Genomic DNA, 20,732 nt, shown 5'->3' with positions numbered 1-20,732 from the left:
TGGGAGGGGGGCTCTGCTCAGACACTGGGTCAAGGACGAGTGCAAGGACCGAGGCTGAGAGCACAGGGCAGACACACAGAGCCTGCGGCTCAGGCTGCTGCAGGGGCGAGCAGGCCCCAGACGGCACTGGACACACAGGGACTGTGGGCTTAGGAGGGGCTAGAACTAGATTCCAACTGAGGCAGCCCCGGCACATGGGTGTGGCCAAGACTGCACAAGGGAATGTGGCTGCCGAGGAAAGCAGGAAGAGAGGTGACCCTCGTGATCAGAGCTCAGCACTGCAAGAGCACGTGGCAGAGAAAGAAGGAAGCCCCAAAAGAATGAGCAGAAAAGCAGACAGATGGGGGAGCATTTGCAATTTACATTCCAGACCAAGATCAACAGCCTCCCATGCTCTAAACGCCTGGTAAACTAGAAGAGGCCACAGTCCACAGCGGCCAGAGATGGGACCAGGGAGGCCAGGAAGTGCGGCCGGTGGCGGTCCTGAGCGTGGCGGAGACGCTGCCTTGCTCAGGAGAGGAGAGATGGTATCGCAACTGCGTGCAACTCCCACCCAGGGCAAGCCCCCCGGCTGCTGTGGAAATGCAGTGATGCAGCCCCACGAGGGGACTGGGCTGCTTCTAGCAAACTCTACGGGTATTTGCCCCTGACCCAGCAGCCCCACTTCTAGGAACCTATCCCACAGAGCCTCGGCCAAACACACATGCAGGGCTCTTTGCTGCCGCACGGCTGGATCCATGAAAGATCAGAAATGACCCGTATGTCCAACAACAGGGCGCCAGTCCAATAAGCTAGGGGGCAGCCATGTGAGGGAGCGCCGCGCCACTAAAACATTCAGAAGTCGGCCAGGCGAGACGGCTCACGCCTGTAATTCCAACACTTTGCAGGGCCGAGGCAGGGAGGATCACTTGAGGCCAGGAGTTTAAGACCAGCCTGGGCAACAAAGTGAGACCCTGTCTCTACAAAAAAACATTTTTTTTTTTTTGAGTTGGAGTCTCACACTGTCGCCTAGGCAGCAGTGCAATGGCGTGATCTCGGCTCAGTGCAACCTCCGCCTCCTGGGTTCAAGCGATTCGCCTGCCTCAGCCTCCCAAGTAGCTGGGATTACAGGCATGCACCGCCACACCCAGCTAATTTTTTGTATTTTTAGTAGAGACAGGGTTTCACTATGTTGACCAGATTGGTCTCGAACTCCTGACTTCGTGATCCGCCTGCCTCAGACTCCTAAAGTGCTGGGATTACAGGCGTGAGCCACTGCCAAAAAATTTTTTGAAAGTAGCTGGGCATGGTGGTGGGTTCCTGTAGTCCCAGCTACTCCAGAGGCTCATGTGGGAGGTTCACTTAAGCCCAGGAGTTTGAGGTTACAATGAGCCATGATCCTGCCACTGCACTCCAGACTGGGTGACACAGCAAGACTCAGTCTCTAAAAAGAAATAATAAATAAATAGATTAAGAAGTCACTGCAATGTTGCTATGGATATACTATTGAATTTTAAAAGCTGGAGAAAGCCTCGCATTTATGTAAAGAAGTGGGGAGAAGTGGGGAGAAGATACATATAGAATCAGCTGTGTGACGCATGAAAGACATGCCCTAAACTTGGCTCCTGGTCACCTGTGGGGAAAGCAGAGAGCACCAGGAGGGGACAGGAGCAGGAAGCTGACTCTCCTGGAATATACCTTGCTTGACAAATTTGATGCAGGACCCATAATTTAAAAAGAAAATTAAATTTTAAAAAGTCATCTCTCAATATCAAAAATGAAACAAATGAACCTATGTCATTCCTTTGGTGGCACAATCACCCAGCGAAGAAGCACCCAGGTGGTTTTAAAATGCAGGCATTTGGCCGGGCGTGGTGGCTCACGCTTGTAATCCCAACACTTTGGGAGGCCGAGGTGGGTGGATCACAAGGTCAGGAGTTTGAGACCAGCCTGGCCAATAAGGTAAAACCCCGTATCTACTAAAAATACCAAAAAAAAAAAAAAAAAATTAGCCGGGCACGGTGGCAGGCGCCTGTAGTCCCAGCTACTAAGGAGGCTGAGGCAGGAGAATTGCTTGAACCCAGGAGGCAGAGGTTGCAGTGAGCTGAGATCGCGCCACTGCACTCTAGCCTGGGCGACAGAGCGAGACTCCCTCAAAAAATAAATAAATAAATAAATAAATAAATAAATAAATAAATAAATAAATAAATAAAAAATAACGCAGGCATTTGAGATATACCCTGAAGACAAAGACAAGTGGCAACTGCAGGAGGCACAGACATGTGCTGTCTCAGCAAAGACAGTGTCGGCAGCAGAGCTGGTCCCACAGGTATGTGGGGCAAAGTGAGTGAGTCACAACTGCGTGCCGGTCTAAATCTATCCTCGCCAGGGCTGCAGAAAACTGGGACTGTCAGTGAGGGAGAAAAGAGACACAGACATGAGGCCGCAGAGGTTAGGTGGAGCCTGTTGGCCCAAATTTGAAGCATCACTGAAACAAACAAAAACACAGTTCCTAGCTGTAGGAACAGACCTCGAAATAAGACTACCCCGGTGGCCTCCTGAGAGCCCAGCTGTGGTCCTGAATTCTCCTTCTCTCCCTGGACAAGTAGATGATGCCAGACCCCAGACAGTAAATGCACAGGATGGGCCTGAAGCTCCTTTTGTAAAGGACTCCGGGCCACCTTGAAGAGACTCTCACTGACCAAAGATGGAACAATTTGTGGACTGGAAGACATCCAGAACTATCCCCGGCAATCAATAAAGGGTGATCATGTTGGCACAGCTCCAACTAGCAACTCCTCGTGAGTTAATGGACCCAGGCTCTGAGCGCCCACACCTTTGTTTGTTTGTTAGAGACAGGGTCTCACTCTGTCACCCAGGCTGGAGTGTAGTAATGTGATCACTGGTCACTGCAGCCCCAACCTCCCAGGCTCAAGTGATCCTCCTACATCAGCCACCCGAGTAGCTGGGAGCCCAGGCATGCGCCACCATGCCCGGTGAATTCTTTTTTGTAGAGATGGGATCTCACTTTGTTGCCCGGGCTGGTTCTGAACCCGTGGCCTCGAGCGATCCTCGAGCGATCCTCTCGCCTCAGCCTCTGACAGTGATTATAGGCGTGAGCCGCCGCACGCCTGGCCTGCCCACAGCTTTTAAATTCAGAGAAAGAGCAACAAAAAGGCTTCCTGACAGAGGGACACAAACAAGGTCCAGACACAGGACTGCAAACACCAGAGGGCAACACGTGAGACCACTGGACATTTGAACACAGATTGAGTATCTGATGATATTAAATAACTTTCTAAAGTTATTTTCTAAAGTATAATAATAATATCACGGTCACATTAGAAAAGAATCCTTACCCTTTAAATATACATAAGAAATATTTACAAACAAAAAGATGTCTGGAATTTGCTTCAAAATACGAGGGAAGACAGAAGCAGGGGGGTGTGGACCAAACAGAAAGAGCCACAGCCCATCACTGCAGATCCAGAATGAGCCACAGCCAATCACTGCGGATCCAGAACGAGCCACAGCCAATCACTGCAGATCCAGCTATGGGGACATGAGCTCACCACTGTCTGTCTGAGTCTGTCTATGTTGGGACTGTCCATGTTGCCAAGTGTGCTTGTGTTTTTTCAATACAAGCTGAGAAGTAGTAAAAAGAGTGGAGTGCCACCAAAGCCTCCAAAGGGGAGTGTTTCAAAGTGAAGTGTAAGGGGTGGAGCCACCCCGCAAGGCCCCTCCCAGCGCCTTTCTACTACGCTTGCCAGTCCTACGTGCTCACATGAAACTTTCACCTCAATCTCTCCACAACCCTCACCTAGGGAATGCAATATACATCACTTCATGTTGTTGAAAAGATGCTTTTGGTCCTAGAATCTTTATTTATTTTTTTTAAGAGACAAGGTTTCCCTCTGTCATCTAGGCTGGAGCACAGTGGTGAAATCACGGTTCACTGCAGCCTCAAACTCCTGGGCTCAAGCCATCCTCCTGTCTCAGCCTCCCCAGTAACTGGACGACAGACATGTGCCACCACGCCTGGCTAATCTTTTAAATTTTTGGAGAGTTGGGGTCTCACTATGTTGCCCAGGCTCTGGTCTCAAGCTCCTGGCCTCAAGCAATCCTCTTCCCTCAGCTTTCTTGAGGGCATGAGCTACTACCACACCCAGCCTGTCTCAGAATTTAAAAGAGTCAAAATTAGGTGGTTTGTCAAGTTCACAAAAGACATTCCTCATCTATACCAAGACAGATATTTTTGTCAAGACCTGAATTATCCACATAGTCAAAAATGTACAAAAAACATTGCTGAAAAGAGAAAAAAAATCTCAAATGGTTTATCTTAAAAGAAACATAGAGATATATACAGAAATACAGATGTGTATGCATGAGCATTAGCACACTCGTATTTTCCAGTGCTGTCTGCTGAGAGGGCCTGCAGGCAATGATACCTCAGCAGCAATGAGCTCACCCAGCACTGGATTGTGGTTTCTAAACACCGTCACCCAGTGAATGGGCTCCCTGGGGAAGTGGCTGATTCCAGGGTTAAGGCAGGGAAAATATAAGCTGAACTAGAGCATCCTTTAGTGCCTGAAATAAGTGTTCAGAAAAGGATGGGGGTTCAGCAGAAGGGGGAAAACCAACCTAGAAGAACTCTCAACACCAAAGGTAGAACACTTTGAGCAATTATTTATAGTCTGTAAATAAGGACTATACTGGAATTCAACTCACAGAATAAAATACATGCTCATGAGTTCATACTAATACAAATAAATAACTGAATAAATATATAATTAGGGGAGAAGGGACAGCTCTCCTTTACAGAACAATTCCGATTAATAAAGGTAGAAGAAAGAACGAGAATAGAAAATCTCCATTAGAATGATTTCAGTAAAACCCACCAATGGACGCTACAATTGGCAAGCAGAATCCAAGTGTCTTCCCTAAAACATTGATTACAAAGAGAAATGCAGCAACTCTGCAGTGGAGACACTTGACCAAGTGATCAGGTTAACAGTCCCACTAACAAGACATGTGGCTATCACAGAGCCCCTCAGACAAGGCCCTGGCAAGGGTACCTCACTTCTGTGTGTGCCAAAAATACAGAACCTCATTCTAAGAAGAAAACATCAGACAAACCCAAATTAAGGAAAAGTCCACTAAGCAACAGACCAGAGCAGCTGCCACCAAGTGGAGGAGCCCAAATGCCATGAGGGTCCTGGGACAGGAAATGACATCGGGGACACTGAGGAAATACAAGTCACATGTGGAGCTAAGATGCATTTCTTGCTTTGGTCACTGACCTATGGTTATTCCGAGAGATGCCGGCATCAGGGGAGCTGGGTGGTGGGTCTACAGGAATGCTCTGTGCTATTTTGTGATTTTCCGTAAGTCTAAAATTATTTCAAAATAAAAAGCTGAGAAAAAGTGAAGTTCCCTCTGGAAAAAGAAAGGACTAAAACAGATAAGGGCAAAAAATCACCAGCACTAGAAGACATGGTCTGAGCAAGAGTGACATGTATTCCCAGGCCATTTGAGTTTTCAGTCATCAAGCGCTGGCCCAGGAACCAGCACGGTACAGAAGGCATGGGACACTCCCCGCCCCTGTGAGGCACAGCTTGGGTTCTCACAGTCAGGAAAGATCATGAAAAGGAAAGTCTGTAACTTCTGGGTGCTCATTCCCAGCTGGTTTTTCTGTCCCAAACCCTGAGCACCTGACAAAGGCTGACACCCCTCCTGCAGCTCAGCATGTGGCCAGGGAGGGTGCCACGGAAGCCCCACCCACCTCACGCAGGCCACAGGGCTGGATGGGTGCTTGCAGGATGGTTCTTATGTCCCGTTTCACCTACAGAACACCTCTTCCCCTGACTTGCTTGTTCTTTTCCTGTTTTATTGTCTTAATCTCATGCTGTTTATAAACATGAGAGTGCATTTTTTCTTTTCCTTTTTTTTTTTTTTTGAGATGGAATCTCACTCTTATCACCCAGCCTGGAGTGCAATGGCATGATCTCGGCTCACTGCAACCTCCGCCTCCTGGGTTCAAGCAATTCTCCTGCCTCAGCCTCCCGAGTAGCTGGGATTACAGGCATGTGCCACCATGCCCAGCTCATTTTGTATTTTTAGTAGAGATGGGGGTTTCTCCATGTTGGCCAGGCTGGTCTCGAACTCCTGACCTCAGGTGATCCGCCCACCTTGGCCCCCCAAAGTGCTGGGATTACAGGCCTGAGCCGCCGCACCTGGCAAGAGCGCATTTTCTTAAACCACCAGCACTGCAATACCTTCCCAGGAGTCAGTGGTGCAGCCCCATGTGTGAACACGGGCCCCTGGACTCACCAGGCCAACACACTTCTTCAGGATGGTCCACACGCTGAAGTCGCTTCTGCTGAACATGGGAGCCGGCAGCGATGTCCTGTGAAGCACAAAAGCGGTACGTGTGGGTGAATTCACCACAGGACTCTGACCACTCAAGGCGGCTGTGCCCAATGACCATTTCTCTTTAATTTTTATACCTAAACATTGGCATTTCTACATTCTGGCATGCCTAGGGACACAGGGCACGACTGCTGCCTAGAGGCCTTCCACACCCATGTTCCCAGGGCTTCCTGGGAATGTTCAAGACAACAAAGATGACTCTGCAGTCTTGGCCCTGCAGTAGCCCTGCTGTTGTTTCCTCTCAGAGCTGGGGGACAGGGTGGCAGCTGGAGGGAGTCCCTCTGCCCGCAGAGCCCACAGCCTTCTGGGGGCTCCTGCTGGGTCCCTGGGGCAGCGGCCAGACCACAGGCAGAGGTCAGGCACGAGGGCAGCAAGAGTGACCTGAATTAAAAGCTTTTCCGCCCTTTAAACACGTGCTTGCTTTCCTGAGGAGCATTTCTTTCCAGGTAATCTTCCAGTCGGCTGCAAGGGGGAGCCCATGCCCTCATGCTTGCACCAGGAGACCCTCACCCCCACCACTGCTCACCACTCATCGACCGGGACCACTGACCCGGGGCCCTGGTCTCCCCACCATGAACGTGGAGCTGGAATGAGACACTGTCTCCATCTAGGAGGGGAGCGCCTGAATAGAGACATAAACTTGGATTTGGGGAGAGGCGTGCCAGACCCACACAGGACACCAAAGAGCAGGGTGCAAAGAAGGTGCTGCAGAGTAGGGGCCCGGGGTTCCCTGCTGCTCACAGCCCTCCAGGGACACCTCAGGGCTCTCCTGCTGAACTCCCATTTCACGGAAGCTGCTTTGAGGGGCGTTTTGCCTCACACCCAGCAGAACCTTGGCACCGACACTCTGACCTCCGGAGTGATGAAAGCGCGAGCTCTTGTCTGCTCTGCTCCCGAGCTATGCCCCGGGAATGCCACGTCAGGGCAGCTGGGTCAGGGCACACTACTGGTGTCAGGGGGCAGGAGGGAAAGGACATGGCAGCTATGAGGCAGGGTGGAAAAGAAAAGGAACATCTGCTGAGTACCAGGCCCGGGCTGCCGGAAGCCAGCACCCAGCTCTGCTCCGCCATCGTCCGTGCACGCATTCAGTGAATACTTTGTGATTCGGAGGTGCTACCAGGAGGGGAACGTGGCTCTGCAGAGGGTCAGGTCACATCCCCCAACGATACGACCCTGCATGGAGATGGGATGCATAGGAACTACAGACATGAAAGAAGAGAAAAGAGGCCCCAGGCCAAGGGAGCAGAGGGAGCTGACACACCTGAGGACCTGAAAGAGGCCCCTGCAGCTGGGACGGGAGGCAACAGGGCTCGGGGCCAGGCCTGAGGGCACAGGTGAGGGTGCTGGCTTTCTTCCTAAGAGGTGAGTGACCACATGGTGCACTGTCCGAGCTGGGTCATTTCTTCTAGTATAACAGGGCGCCATTCACAGTTCTGTAGGAGCAGGAGTGTGAGGCTGGCCATGTGGTTACCCTGCCCGAGTTTTAGGCAGAGGGTGACGGGGTGCGGGGGTCCAGATCTGTCTTTTGAAACGTGCCTCTGGGCTGGGCATGGTGGCTCCTGCCTTTAATCACAATACTTTGGGAGGCCGAGGCAGGTGGATCACTTGAGGAGGTCAAGACTAGCCTGGCCAACATGGCGAAACCCTGTCGCTACTAAAAATACAAAAATTAGCCAGGCATGGTGGCACATGCCTGTAATCCCAGCAACTCGGGAGGCTGAGGCAAGAGAATCATCTGAACCTGGGAGGCAGAGGTTTCCGAGGTCACGCCACTGAACTCCAGCCTGGGCGACAGAGTGAGACTCCGTCTCAAACACAATAAATACACATATACACAAATGCCTCTGCACAACAACAGGAATAAAAGGCAGGGATGCAGAGGCCACTCTGCAAACAAGGGTGGTTGGGTAGACGGGCATGTCGCAGAGGAAATGGAAGAACTGAAGGACCTAACAGCATTTAAAGCGACCACAGAGTCAGGGCTAGAAAACGGGGAACGCAGGAGCGGGGGTGGGGGCTCCCATATCTGTAGGGTGTGAGAACGAACAAACAACAGGGGAGATGCACATGTGGGCCCGAGTGGACCCCCCAAGCAGGCGTGTGGGCCTACAGCTCGAAGGAGAGCCTGAAGCCAGGCTGGAGCAGCTCCCTGGAGCTGAGACACACATCAGCGGCTGTGCCTGGAGCCCGCAACGCAATGCCACCAGCTCCAGGGCCACTGCCTGCCCCACCTGACACTTGTCCTGCCTTTGTGCCTCTTTTTTTCTTTTTTTTTTTTTTGGGAGATGGAGTCTCGCTCTGTCACCCAGGCTGGAGTGCAGTGGCGTGACCTCGGCTCACTGTAACCTCTGCCTCCCGGGTTCAAGTGATTCCCCTGCCTCAGCCTCCCGAGTAGCCGGGACTACAGATGCGCACAGCCATGCCCAGCTAATTTTTTGTATTTTAGTAGAGATGGGGTTTCTCCATGTTGGCCAGGATGGTCTTGATCTCCTGACCTCATGATCCGCCCACCTCGGCCTTCCAAAGGACTGGGATTACAGGCACGAGCCACTGCGCCTGGCTCGTGCTTCTATCAACAAAGACTGAAGACTTCTTCCCTTTATTTTTTGAGCCAGGGTGTTGCTCTGTTGCCCATACTAGAGTGCAACGGCGCCATCGTAGCTCACCATAGCCTCGAACTTCTGGGCTCAAGGGATCCTCCTGACTCAGCCTCCCAAGTAGCTGGGACCAGAGGCATGCACCACCATGCCCAGCTAATTATTTTAATTTTTTTGTAGCAGTGGGGTCTTGCCATGTTGCCCAGGCTGGTCTCCAACTCATGGGCTCAAGTGATCCACCTGTCTCAGCCTCCCAAAGTGCTGGGATTACAGGCATGAGCCACCGCGACCAGCCAAGGACTGAAGACTTCTTGTGATGGCCACTGTCACTGGACTCTACCTACATGAAAACGAACGTGGTGGAGGAGGAAAGGGAATGAGGTCTTGCTACATCAAGCAAATTAAACCCTTCTTGTCCTGTAGGGGTCAGAGCTGAACACACTGCAATAGAACTCCGCTGAGACAGAGGATGAACTTGGCCGCCCATGGAAGAGCAGGCAGATCTGTAGGAAATCAGCAAGGGGTCTGATGATCAAAACGCCATGTACTGTTTGCCAGGCCCTGTCAAAGCCTGTGTCACCCCAAATCCTCTCACAGCAACTCCTGAGGGCAGGGAGGGGAAGAGAGGCATTTCTTAGATGGGGAAAGGCACTGCTCAAAAAAATTGCCATCTGTGGATTCCAGGAGCCAAGAGAGGCATGGAGTCTCTCTGAACCCTTGCTGGCCAGACACAGGAGGCTGTCCGGACAGGGAGGCCAGACAGCTGTGGGGGTGCCACTCCAGCTCAATGCTCGTGAGGGCTGAGGGGTACCCTGCAGAATATTTCTGGGGTGATTACAGACACATTTTAGAAACAACAGACGTGAGAGAACATACCTGTGTTTCTGAATTCCATTCTCTTGAGAGGGCCTCTCCCCAATTTTCCCAATCCTATTATTTTTGCTGGTGTCTAAGTCAATCATTCCTGTGACTTTCTGATTTGCCTCTGAAAATTCCCCAGAAGAGTTATCAGAATCAAAGCCTGTGCGAGACAAGAAAATGGTCATTTTCGCTGGACCTGAAAGATTTTTTAAAAGCCTACCTCCAAGAATTCTGACTATGCAAGCAGGTGACTACAGAGCTCAGTTGTGTGAATGGACACATTTGGAAGAATTAACTCTGGTTCCCCAGAAGTAGACACGGTACAGAGAGAACAGGAGGGCACCACGGAGCTTCCCTCCTAAGAACACGCTCCCAGCGAGCTCCAGTGCCCAGGCTCCTCCCACGCTTGTGATTTGAGGTCCAGTCCCAGGCCATGAGCTTCATCTTCCAGAAGGAACCCTTTCATCATTTTAATCTGCGACCTACATGCTCTGGGTGGGCCACTTCTATCGGATTCAAACCCATCCCAAGGCTGCGACGCGCCCGTTGTGGCTCAGGGCTTGTGACCAAGGTCTGCGTCTTGGTCTGAAACATGCCTGCTGACAGTGTTTCAAGGGAGACCACTGCGGCACGCAAAGGCACCACTAAACTGTACCCAGCTAGGGAACAATCATGGAAATGCCACACACGTGACTGGACTCGGAGTGGACTCCGGATGAAGGGGGACTCTGGAGAAGGAGCTCTTTAGAATGTGAGTGAGATCCAGCCATGCATGCACTCCTGGAGCAAAAGTCCTGGAGAAGAATGGACGGCTGCTGCTCTGGTGGGGTGGGCCCTTCCCCAGGACACAACGGGCAACTAGGGAGCAGGAACATACGTCTCCCTTCAACTCCTGTCAGTCTGAGTCGCTGGAAGGGCCAAGTTCTGCTCCAGAGCCGGGTGGAGTGGGGGCTGGGGCCCCGCGATGAGTTTATTCCATGGGGGCTCTGGACCTGCAGGAGCCGGCAACCACCCAGTGCTTCCAGGGTCTGAGGGCTCCACATGAGGGGCACAAGCCCGGGAGGGTCAGGCAGACAACTGCGGTTGGACCCCACACGCAGATGAGTCTGCCACAGGCTCCACAAGAACAAAGCAAAGCTGCTGTGTCCTGCCCCTCCACACAGCAGAGTCCATCCACAAAGGCAGTGCTGGGGTGGATGACATCGTGATTTTGAGAGGATGGGTTAAAAAGGAATCCTGAAATGGCCCACGGTTTCTGAAATAGCCTGCCATCTCTCATGTTTTGCTCTCTGTCCCAAAAGCAACATCTCTAACTTCTCACTCTGAAGTTATCTTAAAAACATTCCCTACTTAAGGGGATTCCGTGGGGCAGGACCTGCCCCACACCCAGAAGAATAAAGCAGCACATCCCGGGCAGCCACTGCAGCCTCTGACTCAGCCAACACTACACAGATGGCCTAATAACATTCTAAGACCTGGCAGCCACCGCAGCCTCCGACTCAGCCAAGGCTACACGGATGGCCTAATAACATTCTAAGACACCACATGCATTTATTGTAGAAAAACAGAAAATACAGATGAACAAAGGAGGAAGCTGAGAGCTCCTATTATCGGCTCCCTCGGAAACCCCTGCTTTTATTAGCCCCTCTGCGTTCATAGCCCTTAATCCCATACACACTGTTCATGTCCTCCAAACCTTTCCTTTCAATGGCACTGATTCTTAAGACAAATTAAATGCCTAATGAAGTCATTCATTTAATAACTGCTTAGTTTACATACTTTTGAAATTAGAGTTACAAAGTCAGATGAGTATTATAGGCGGTGAAGGAGTCGAGAGTCTACCTCTAGCACGGGCATTTCATCGCATAAAGAGATGAAGTGGTTTTTTCCTTCCATTATTTGTTTTGAAGCCCAAGAACTGAGGGGGAAAATTCTTGTCACCTAGATGTCTGTCCCTTCCACCTCATCCTTGGGGACACATGGAGAGGCCTTGCCGTGCAGGAGCAGCGCCCCACAGCCCCGCACACCCTGTGGCTCCTAGAACAGTGGAGTCCATCTGAGTACCACATCACACACAGCTGGGAACCCTGGGAAGTCACAGCAAACTGACTCAAAAAGCTCAGAGGTGGCCAGGCGCAGTGGCTGACACCTGTAATCCCAGCACTTTGGGAGGCCAAGGCAGGTGGATCATCTGAGGTCAGGAGTTCCAGACCAGCCTGGCCAATATGGTGAAACCCCGTCTCTACTAAAAGTACAAAAATTAGCCAGGTGTGGTGGTGGGCGTCTGTAATCCCAGCTACTTGGGAGGCTGAGGCAGGAGAACTGCTTGAACCCGTGAGGAGGAGGTTGCAGTGAGCTGAGATCACGCCACTGCACTCCAGCCTGGGCGACAAAGCAAGACTCTGGCTCAAAAAAAAAAAAAAAAAAATGGCCAGAGGTATTCGGGAAAGTATCAGTCACACCAAGACCCCAGACAAAAAGGACATCCTATGAGACTCCCAGGAGAGGGGGGGCCTCAAGGCTGCGCTCTCTGTGACAGACGTGGCATCCCACTAGAGGGCAGCCCGAGGGTGTGAGAGCCTGACAACCCCTCCGCTGTGTGGGATTCAGCAGAGAACACAGAACCACCACGGATGAGTTGCAAGCTCCATGGACCCCCCTCTGAGAGTGCATCCGAGGCAAACGTGCTGCAGATAATTCAGCTACGAAATCATGGAAAATGACTTCGAAACTGAGCCTTTGAAGCCGGTAAGGAGCGCAGCATCCCCTTCTCCTGGGGTTTTGGATAAGAGTAAGTCAACCATCTTGAGCTGCCAGTGCAGGTACAGGAGCAGCACAGCCTCGGGACAATCAGCCCGCTCCAGCAGAGCCACGGACCGGAGGCGCCACCAGAGCCATCAACGTCCTTGGGGTGTGGCCAGAGAGACCCTCCTGACGCACCCACCCTGGCAGGGCCACAGACTGGAGGTGCCAACGGAGCCATCGACGTGTCCTTGGGGCATGGCCACAGAGACCCTGACAGATCCTTGAGCGGCAGTAACCGCAGAAGTGCTTCTAAAGATCGTCACTAATTCCTGGCCTGCGGCCACATTTCCAAAGCCGCTCCTTTCTGATCCCGACGCCTAAGGACAAGGGAACATCAAGGAGAATCTCCTGATGCCCCTTCCCACCAGCAATGGTCCTTTCCAGAAAAAACAAGCGGAATTCCAGATGCTGACTCCGAGGCACAGAAGAGTGGAGAATGAACATGAGGACCCAACAAGACACGAGCTCGAAGGGTTTCAGGCTCTTCCCTGTGCCAGGAGAAGGGGCGGCTCTGGGAGGCCAAGCTGCCAGCCCCGCCTGCCCTTTCCTCTAGCCGCCCCGTCACATGCCCATGAGCCCTGCAACACGGTCTTCATTTTCTTCTTTTTTTGAGTGACTGGATGCCAAAACACATTCTTTTCAATTAGGCCACAGGATTTCATTCAGACCACAGGCTGCACGCCGCCACTTTAAACCACCATGCGAAAGAAAAAAATAACTGCACTCTGCGGCTGTGAGCGCAGCTGCGGACCCAGGCGTTTGCTGTCTGATGGGATGCATCAAGCAGTGCCAGGCAAGACAGGGCCATCATATCTAGAACGTTCTCATCATGAAGCAGAAATAGGAGAAGAAGATGGCTATCTCAGGAGACAAATGAAAATATCCGCACCCCAGGAAACTCTTCGGGAGACTTAAACCCTGTCAGCCAAAGTCAAGGCTTTTCCCACCTCTGAGATGGATGTTAGGTTTTGCTGAACAGTCCGTGTTTGGGATCGTGAACGCTCACCCACACACTGCTTTACTGAGCACCTTTACACCCCAAACGCCAGGTCCAACATCTGAATCCAGGGACGTTCACCCTTCCAGCACGTCCCTAGTTGGTTCTCTTTCGACTCACCTGTGACGGCATCAAAGAATTCTTCCTCTCCGTTCATCCTTCAGCAGCCAGCCTCCACTGCCCCTGACATGTGCTCTTCTACTGAATCATCGTATCTCATCCACATCTACAGTGTAAGGAATTTTACAAACTTTCTCTTGGAAAAATCCAATAGACGCTGAAGATCTAAAGGGGAAAAAATTTTGGCAGACTTAGCTTCCAGAAGTTTCACGGTTTAAAAACATTTTAAAATACCCATTCACCATCCTAAAATCAATCTAAATTCCATGTAAGCAAATTAGTAAAATAAATTATCACATCACAAACATAATTTCAAAAAGTAAAAGAGAGGGAGCATTTATAACGTAAGATCAATCAATAACAGACCAATAATTCAGCCCTATAAGAAGAGCTGTTTCTAAAAAGCATTATTGGCTGGGCATGGTGGCTCACGCCTGTAATCCCAGCACTTTGGGAGGCTGAGGTGGGCGGATCACTTGAAGCCAGGAGCTTGGGACCAGCCTGGCCAACATGGTGAAACCCTGTCTCTAACTAAAAATACAAAAATTATACAGGCGTGGTGGCGCACGCCTATAGTCCCAGCTACTTGGGAGGGTGAGGCAGGAGAATCTCTTGAACTCGGGAGGCAGAGATCACAGTGAGCTGAGATAGTGCCACGGCACTCCAGCCTGGGTGACAAAATGAGACTCTGTCTCGAAATAAATAAACAAATAAATAATTAAAATAAATAAAATTAAAATAAAATTAAAAGCATTATCTACAGTTATGTAAGAAAACAATAAAACATTAATTTGGGAAAAGTCATGGGGGCAGGGTGTGGCGGCTCACGCCTGTAATCCCAGCATTTTGGGAGACCGAAGCCGGTGGATCACTTGAGGTCAGGGGTTCATAGACCAGCCTGGACAACATGGTGAAACCCTGTCTCTACTATAAATACAAAAATCAGCCAGGCGTGGTGGCAGCCACCTGTAATCCCAGCTACTCAGTAGGCTGAGGCAGAAGAATTGCTTGAATCCAGAAGGCAGAGGTTGCAGTGAGCCAAGATCACGCCACTGCACTCCAGCCTGGGCGACAGAGCGAGACTCCATCTCAAAAAAAAAAAAAAAGTCATGGGGGCAGTCAGAGAGAGCAGGTGAGCTTCAATGAGGTGTTCAGCATCCGAGGTTCAAACACGGCTCAGGAAGTTTTGCTGAAAATCATTGCAAACATTCACCAGAGGCTGGAACAAGTGGCTGTATAAGTAAATGGAAAATTATGTCTAAAATTTCACAACTACCTGAAACCAACATCAATTCTAGAGAATTGAGGCTGCTATGTAAGTTAGCTACTCCCAGGATAAACTGAAGTAAACTTACATTTTCTCACAACGACCTTAGCTCAATATTCTAGAACTCATGCACATTAGTGTCTCCCATCAGGAAAAGCAGCGTTTGATGAACGACAAGAGAAGGAAGCCAAAATCAGCATCCTTACTTGTGTCAAAAATACAAAAACCAGCCCAGAGCTCTCTGCACAGTTCTGAGGGTGAGGGCGCTGGGGCGAGAACAGTCCCCAGTGCTGGGTGACCCCTCAAGCAGCTCATCCTGCCACAGCCGCACGGGGCAGCAGCAGCTTCCCTCCAGACAACAGGACAGCCACCACGTCCCCTGAGAGACTCTCCAGTGTCTCCCGGTTCCTCCCTCCTTCCCAGCCGGACTGTGGCAGCCCCTGAAGGCCGGCGCAGACAGCCCTGCTCACAGCCAGGGTGTGCTTGCCCTTGCAGACGGGAGAAGTTGCTGTCACTCACTCAGGTCCCCTTCACAACTGCAGCGATGTGCTTCCCCCTTCAGAGCCACTGAGGAGCCAGGGCTTCCTGAGGAGACGCGGCTGAATCCAGGACTGGGCTCCTCTTGCCATGGTAGCAAGGAAGCTGCCTGCCCAGAAAGACTGGGGTGTAGAGTTGGAATGTGCGTCCCTCCAAACACATGCTGAGATCTGACTGCCATGTGACAATGTTAGAATGTGGGGCCTTTGAGAGGTGGTGGGACTGTGAGGGCTCTGCCCTCAGAAATGGCTTAATGCTGTTTTATAAAAGGGTCTGTTATAAACGGGTGAGTCGGCCGGGCGTGTTTGCTCACGCCTGTAATCCCAACAGTTTAGGAGGCTGAGATGGGCAGATCACCTGAGGTCAAGAGTTCCAGACCAGCCTGGCCAACATGATGAAACCCCGTCTCTACTAAAAAAATTCAAAAAAATTAGCACAGGCATGATGGCAAGTGCCTATAATCCCAGCTACTTGGGAGGCTGAGACAGGTGAATCGCTTGAACCCGGGAGGCAGAGGTTGCAGTGAGCCAAGATCACGCCCCTGCACTCCAGCCTGGGCAACAAGAGTGAAACCCCATCTCAAAAAAAAAATAAAATAAATAAATAAATAAAAGGGTGAGTTTGGCCCCCTTTAGTGCGCTCTCTCCCCCTCCCTTTGCCTCCCCCTCCTTCTTCCTCCCTTTCCCTCTCTCCTCTCTCTCTCCCCCTCTCTTCCCTCCTCTCTTGCCCTTCCACCTTCTGCCATGAGATGACAGCAAGAAAGCCCTCAGCAGACACCAGCACCTTGAACTGGACTTCCAGACTCCAGAACGAGGAGCCTGCACACTGCTGCTCATTCTAAACTGCCCAGCCTGTGGCACTGCTGTAGCGGCACAACACAGGCTACGCCAGGGGCTCTCGCCGAATGACTCAGGATGAACCTATGGAAGCTCCCACAAGAAAGAGGAGACAATCTGAGCACCAGTACGTGGGAAAAGGCTGAAACACGGTGAATACATTCAAGTCCAGAGTTCTTAAGATCCTAAAAAGGAGATTAACTGGTCATGGTGGATGATGCCAGTAAGCCCACAAGTTATTTTGAAACTGGCAATCAAGGAGATAGCATCCTGCCTTCCCTACACACACTGCTGTGCCACTGTCGCCAGGTAACAGGTGAGGAAATTGCGCTCTATGGAAGCATCCCAGCAAATGGATGAACAAGGCACACAGGTGCGTGACCATCACCATTAGACGACACTGGAGAATTCACACATCCAGGCACTGAACCCCGAGAGACGGCCTTGGGTGCCTCCCGGGGAGAGATGACACTGCCACTGCGGAAGCAGTTTTGCCCGGAACACTGAGCCCAGGTTTGTCCAGTTTCGAGCTTTATCTACTGACACGGTCTGGATGTGTCCCCACCACCAAACCTCCTGCTGAGATGTGATCCCCGGTGCTGGATGCAGGCCTGATGGGAGGCGTTTGAGCCATGGGAGTGGATCCCTCACGGCTTGGTGCCGTCCTCCTGGTCCTGGGCAAGGATGAGTGCCCATGAGATCTGCTTCTTTAAAGGCGTCTCTCTCACTCCTCCTCGTGCCATGTGAGGCGCCTGCGCCCGCTTCGCCTTCCGCCACGAGTAAAAGCTCCCTGAGGCCTCCCCAGAGGCTGAGCAGATGCCAGCGCCATGTTTCCCATAGAGCAGAACCGCGACCTAATTAAACGACCTTTCCTTATGAATTACCCAGTCTCAGGTATTTCTTTATAGCAACCCAGGAACAGCCTAACACACCTCAAAACCTAGGGAAGTACAGAGACCAGAGGCCACACCACGGGGACTCAGCAGCAGCACCCGGACCCCTGGCACCTCGCCCAGCAGAGCTGGCCTCTGCAGAAAATCAACCACATTGAAAAAGGAGGTGCCCGGGAGGAGAAAGGAAACCTCGTGACTTTGACTGAGCAGCCACTTCTTAGGTGTGGGCACACCATGTTCGACTACCTGCGAACGTGGGGGTGCAATCAGCAAAACCCATGCACGACCAACCCAGTCTCTCCAACAAATCAATTACAAAGACAGAGAGAGAGAAGGAGAGGGAAGGCTTCTCACCATCCTGATTATGGTGATGTTTTCACGGGTGCACATGCGTGTCAAAACCTATCGTACACGTTACATGTGTGCAATTGATCATATGCCAATTATACCTCAAAAAAGCTATCTTTAAAAAAAAGACATACCGGCCAGGTGCAGTGGTTCCCGCTTGTAAACTCAGCACTTTGGGAGGCTGAGGCAGGTGGATCACTTGAGCCCAGGGGTTGGATATCAGCCTGGGCAACATGGCAAAACCTCATCTCTACAAAATACACAAAAATTAGTCGGGTGTGGTGGCGCGCCCACCTATGGTCCCAGCTACACGGGAGGCTGAAGTGGAAGGATCACTCGAGCCTGGGACATCAAGGTTGCAGTGAGCCATGGTTGCATCACTGCACTCTAGCCTGAGCAACAGAGCAAGACCCTGTCTCCAAAAAAAAGGCATACCAATTAAAATGACGCTTGAAACAGGATGCAAACAAGGCCTACACACAGGCAGACAGGATTTCATGGAGACATTTATAAGACAGTGGAAATCTAAACACAGTGAGTATCTGATGGTAGGAGGATTCCTGCTCATTTTTAAGATGTCACGACAGGCCAGGCACAGTGGCTCATGCCTGTAATCCCAGCACTTTGGGAGGCCGAGGCAGGCGGATCACCTGAGGTCAGGAGTTCAAGACCAGCCTGACCAACGTGGAAAAACCCCATCTCTACTAAAAATACAAAATTAGCTGGACATGGTGGCGCATGCCTGTAATACCAGCTACTCGGGAGGCTGAGGCAGGAGAATCACTTGAACCCAGGAGGCGGAGGTTGCAGTGAGCCAAGATTGCACTATTGCACTCCAGCCTGGGCAACGAGAGCAAAAATCTGTCTTAAAAAAAAAAAAAAAAGTCACAATAGTATTAATATCTTTTTGGGAGAACCCTAAAAAAAAAAAATTGTCCGGGCGTGGTGGCTCACACCTGTCTGTAATCCCAGCACTTTGGGAGACCAAGGCGGGTGGATCAAGAGGTCAGGAAATCGAGACCATCCTGGCTAACACGGTGAAACCCTGTCTCTACTAAAAAACAAAAAATTAGCCGGGCATGGTGGCCGGCGCAGTGGCGGGCGCCTGTAGTCCCAGCTACTCGGGAGGCTGAGGCGTGAACCCAGGAGGCAGAGCTTGCGGTGAGCCGAGATGGCGCCACTGCACTCCAGCCTGGGCGACAGAGTGAGACTCCGTCTCAAAAAAAAAAAAAAAAAAAAAAAAAAAAAAAAAAAAAAATCTATTGCTCTGCACTATGTGAAAAGCCTCCCAGAATAGAAAGCAAGTTAGAATTAGAAACCATTTTATTCTCCCTTTTGCTTGTTTTTTTATTTTTATTTTTATTTTTTGGAGACAGGGTCTTGCTCTGTCATCTAGGCTGACATCAGTGGCACAATCACAGCTCACTGCAGCCTTGACCTCCAGCACCCAAGCCACCCTTCCACCCCCGCCTCCTGAGTAGCTGGGGCCACAGGTGTACACCATCACACCCGGCTAATTGTTTAAAAAACTGCTTGTAGGGACAGGGTCTCTCTATTTTGCCCAGACTAGTGCTGAACTCCTGGACTCAAGTGATCCTCCCGAATCAGCCTCCCAAGGTGCTGGGACTCCAGATGTGAGCCACTGCACCTGGCCCGCTTGCCTTTTTTAAAATGCTCCCCTGCCTATAACAAAAGTCTAATGTCAAAGGTAAATCAATCACAGCTTATGGGAAATCTTGAAAATGAGGATTACGATGTCAGACACAAGCTTAGCTGGACAACTGAGACACCGATGTCGCCTGCTACTGTGTGTTTGTGCCGTGTGGTCCAACCAAGACCGAAGACCCACCTGGGGAGGCCTTTCCGGTCAACAACCAAAGGAGCACCCAGAGGTCACAGTGCCCTCAGACCCCCACATCTGCATGTGCGACAGTGAATTCCAACACAGCCTCCCGGTCGCTCCTGAAGGAGCTGCCATAACAGGCACCACACCCTGTGTCTCCTTCTACACTTACCAAGGCCCAGAAAAATGAAGAGGCCTTATCCAGAGCCCATACAACTACCCAACTGTACAGATGACTATGCAAGACAACTATGATCCTACTCATTCATTCAACAAACACTCACAGAGAGCCTACCTGGTGCCAGGCCTTGAGGTGGAACTGTGGTGGTCCCGCCCTCATAAAGCCGGTCACGAAAGTGCTCCCAGGAGGGCCCTTCTTGGGCAAGTTCCTAAGGGGGCAACCCTGGAGCTGAGCTCAGAGTGAGCCTTGGGGGCAGGGAGAAAAGACAGGAGGACCAGGGTGTGCTGGGAAGCACAGATGGCCCCATGGGGTCGAGGAGCGCCTGCCCCAGCCAGGTCCTCAGTCCTTCCTCCCATCTGCCCACCCCTGGACTTCTCAGAGGCCTGGGTGGGGCCAGGTGCGGTGGTTCAGGCCTGTAATCCCAGCACTTTGGGAGGCCGAGGCGGGTGGATCACCTGAGGTCGGGAGTTCAGACCAGCCTGACCAACATGGAGAAACCCCTTCTCTACGAAAAATACAAAATTAGCCAGGCGTGGTGGCCCATGCCTGTAATCCCAGCTACTCGGGAGGCTGAGGCAGGAGAATTGCTTGAACCCGGGAGGCGGAGGTTGCAGTGAGCTGAGATCGCGCCACTGCACTCCAGCCTGGGCAACAGAGGCTGTTTATTTTATTAACAAATAAATAAAAATTTAAAAAGCAAAAATAATTTTAAAAAGCAAAAGTTAGGCTTCATAATTGAGTATCAAAGTTGAGGAATATACAGAAAGTTAAATGTTTAAGAAAAAGCATTAGGAAGGCAGAGTTTATTTCCTGAATATGTTCTTCCACGCGCAGATCTCACTTTGCACTCAGAAAACAATCCCCAGAGAGAGTATTTCAGGAACAAACTTTGCTGGGGTTTTCTGTCTGTTTTAATGGGCTCTTTCTGGTCAACTTCTCCCTTTTCTACTTCTAGAGAAAAACCCTGGGGCCTGAGTCTGTGCTGGGCATCTCTGCTGGCCTCTTGCCCTTTGTCCTTCTCCAGTGAGAGGTTTTTTTT

At 51.1% G+C, this 20,732-nt stretch overlaps 1 protein-coding gene across 4 annotated transcripts in view; it reads right to left on the bottom strand.

The window, feature by feature from the left end:
* OSBPL2 (oxysterol binding protein like 2) overlaps positions 1 to 20,732 on the bottom strand; it is a 57,237-nt gene that overhangs the window by 25,628 nt on the left and 10,877 nt on the right. For 3 of the 4 annotated variants that reach the window (XM_004062486.4, XM_055372842.2, XM_055372843.2), the window contains exons 2-4: positions 13,789 to 13,953; positions 9,882 to 10,026; positions 6,310 to 6,385 (exon numbers count right to left, since the gene is read on the bottom strand). In XM_004062486.4, the coding sequence (XP_004062534.1) occupies positions 6,310 to 6,385; positions 9,882 to 10,026; positions 13,789 to 13,825 (258 nt within the window). In that variant the 5' untranslated portion in view covers positions 13,826 to 13,953. Of the gene's footprint in view, positions 1 to 6,309; positions 6,386 to 9,881; positions 10,027 to 13,788; positions 13,954 to 20,732 lie in introns of those variants that run through there. The other variant, XM_063702430.1, reaches the window with a different exon arrangement.

The sequence above is a fragment of the Gorilla gorilla genome, chromosome 21 (assembly GCF_029281585.2).
Source record: "Gorilla gorilla gorilla isolate KB3781 chromosome 21, NHGRI_mGorGor1-v2.1_pri, whole genome shotgun sequence".
In the NCBI taxonomy this organism is placed as follows: Eukaryota; Metazoa; Chordata; class Mammalia; order Primates; family Hominidae; genus Gorilla; species Gorilla gorilla.
Note: the sequence above shows the minus strand (reverse complement) of the source record. Positions and strands in the feature narration are given on the sequence as shown.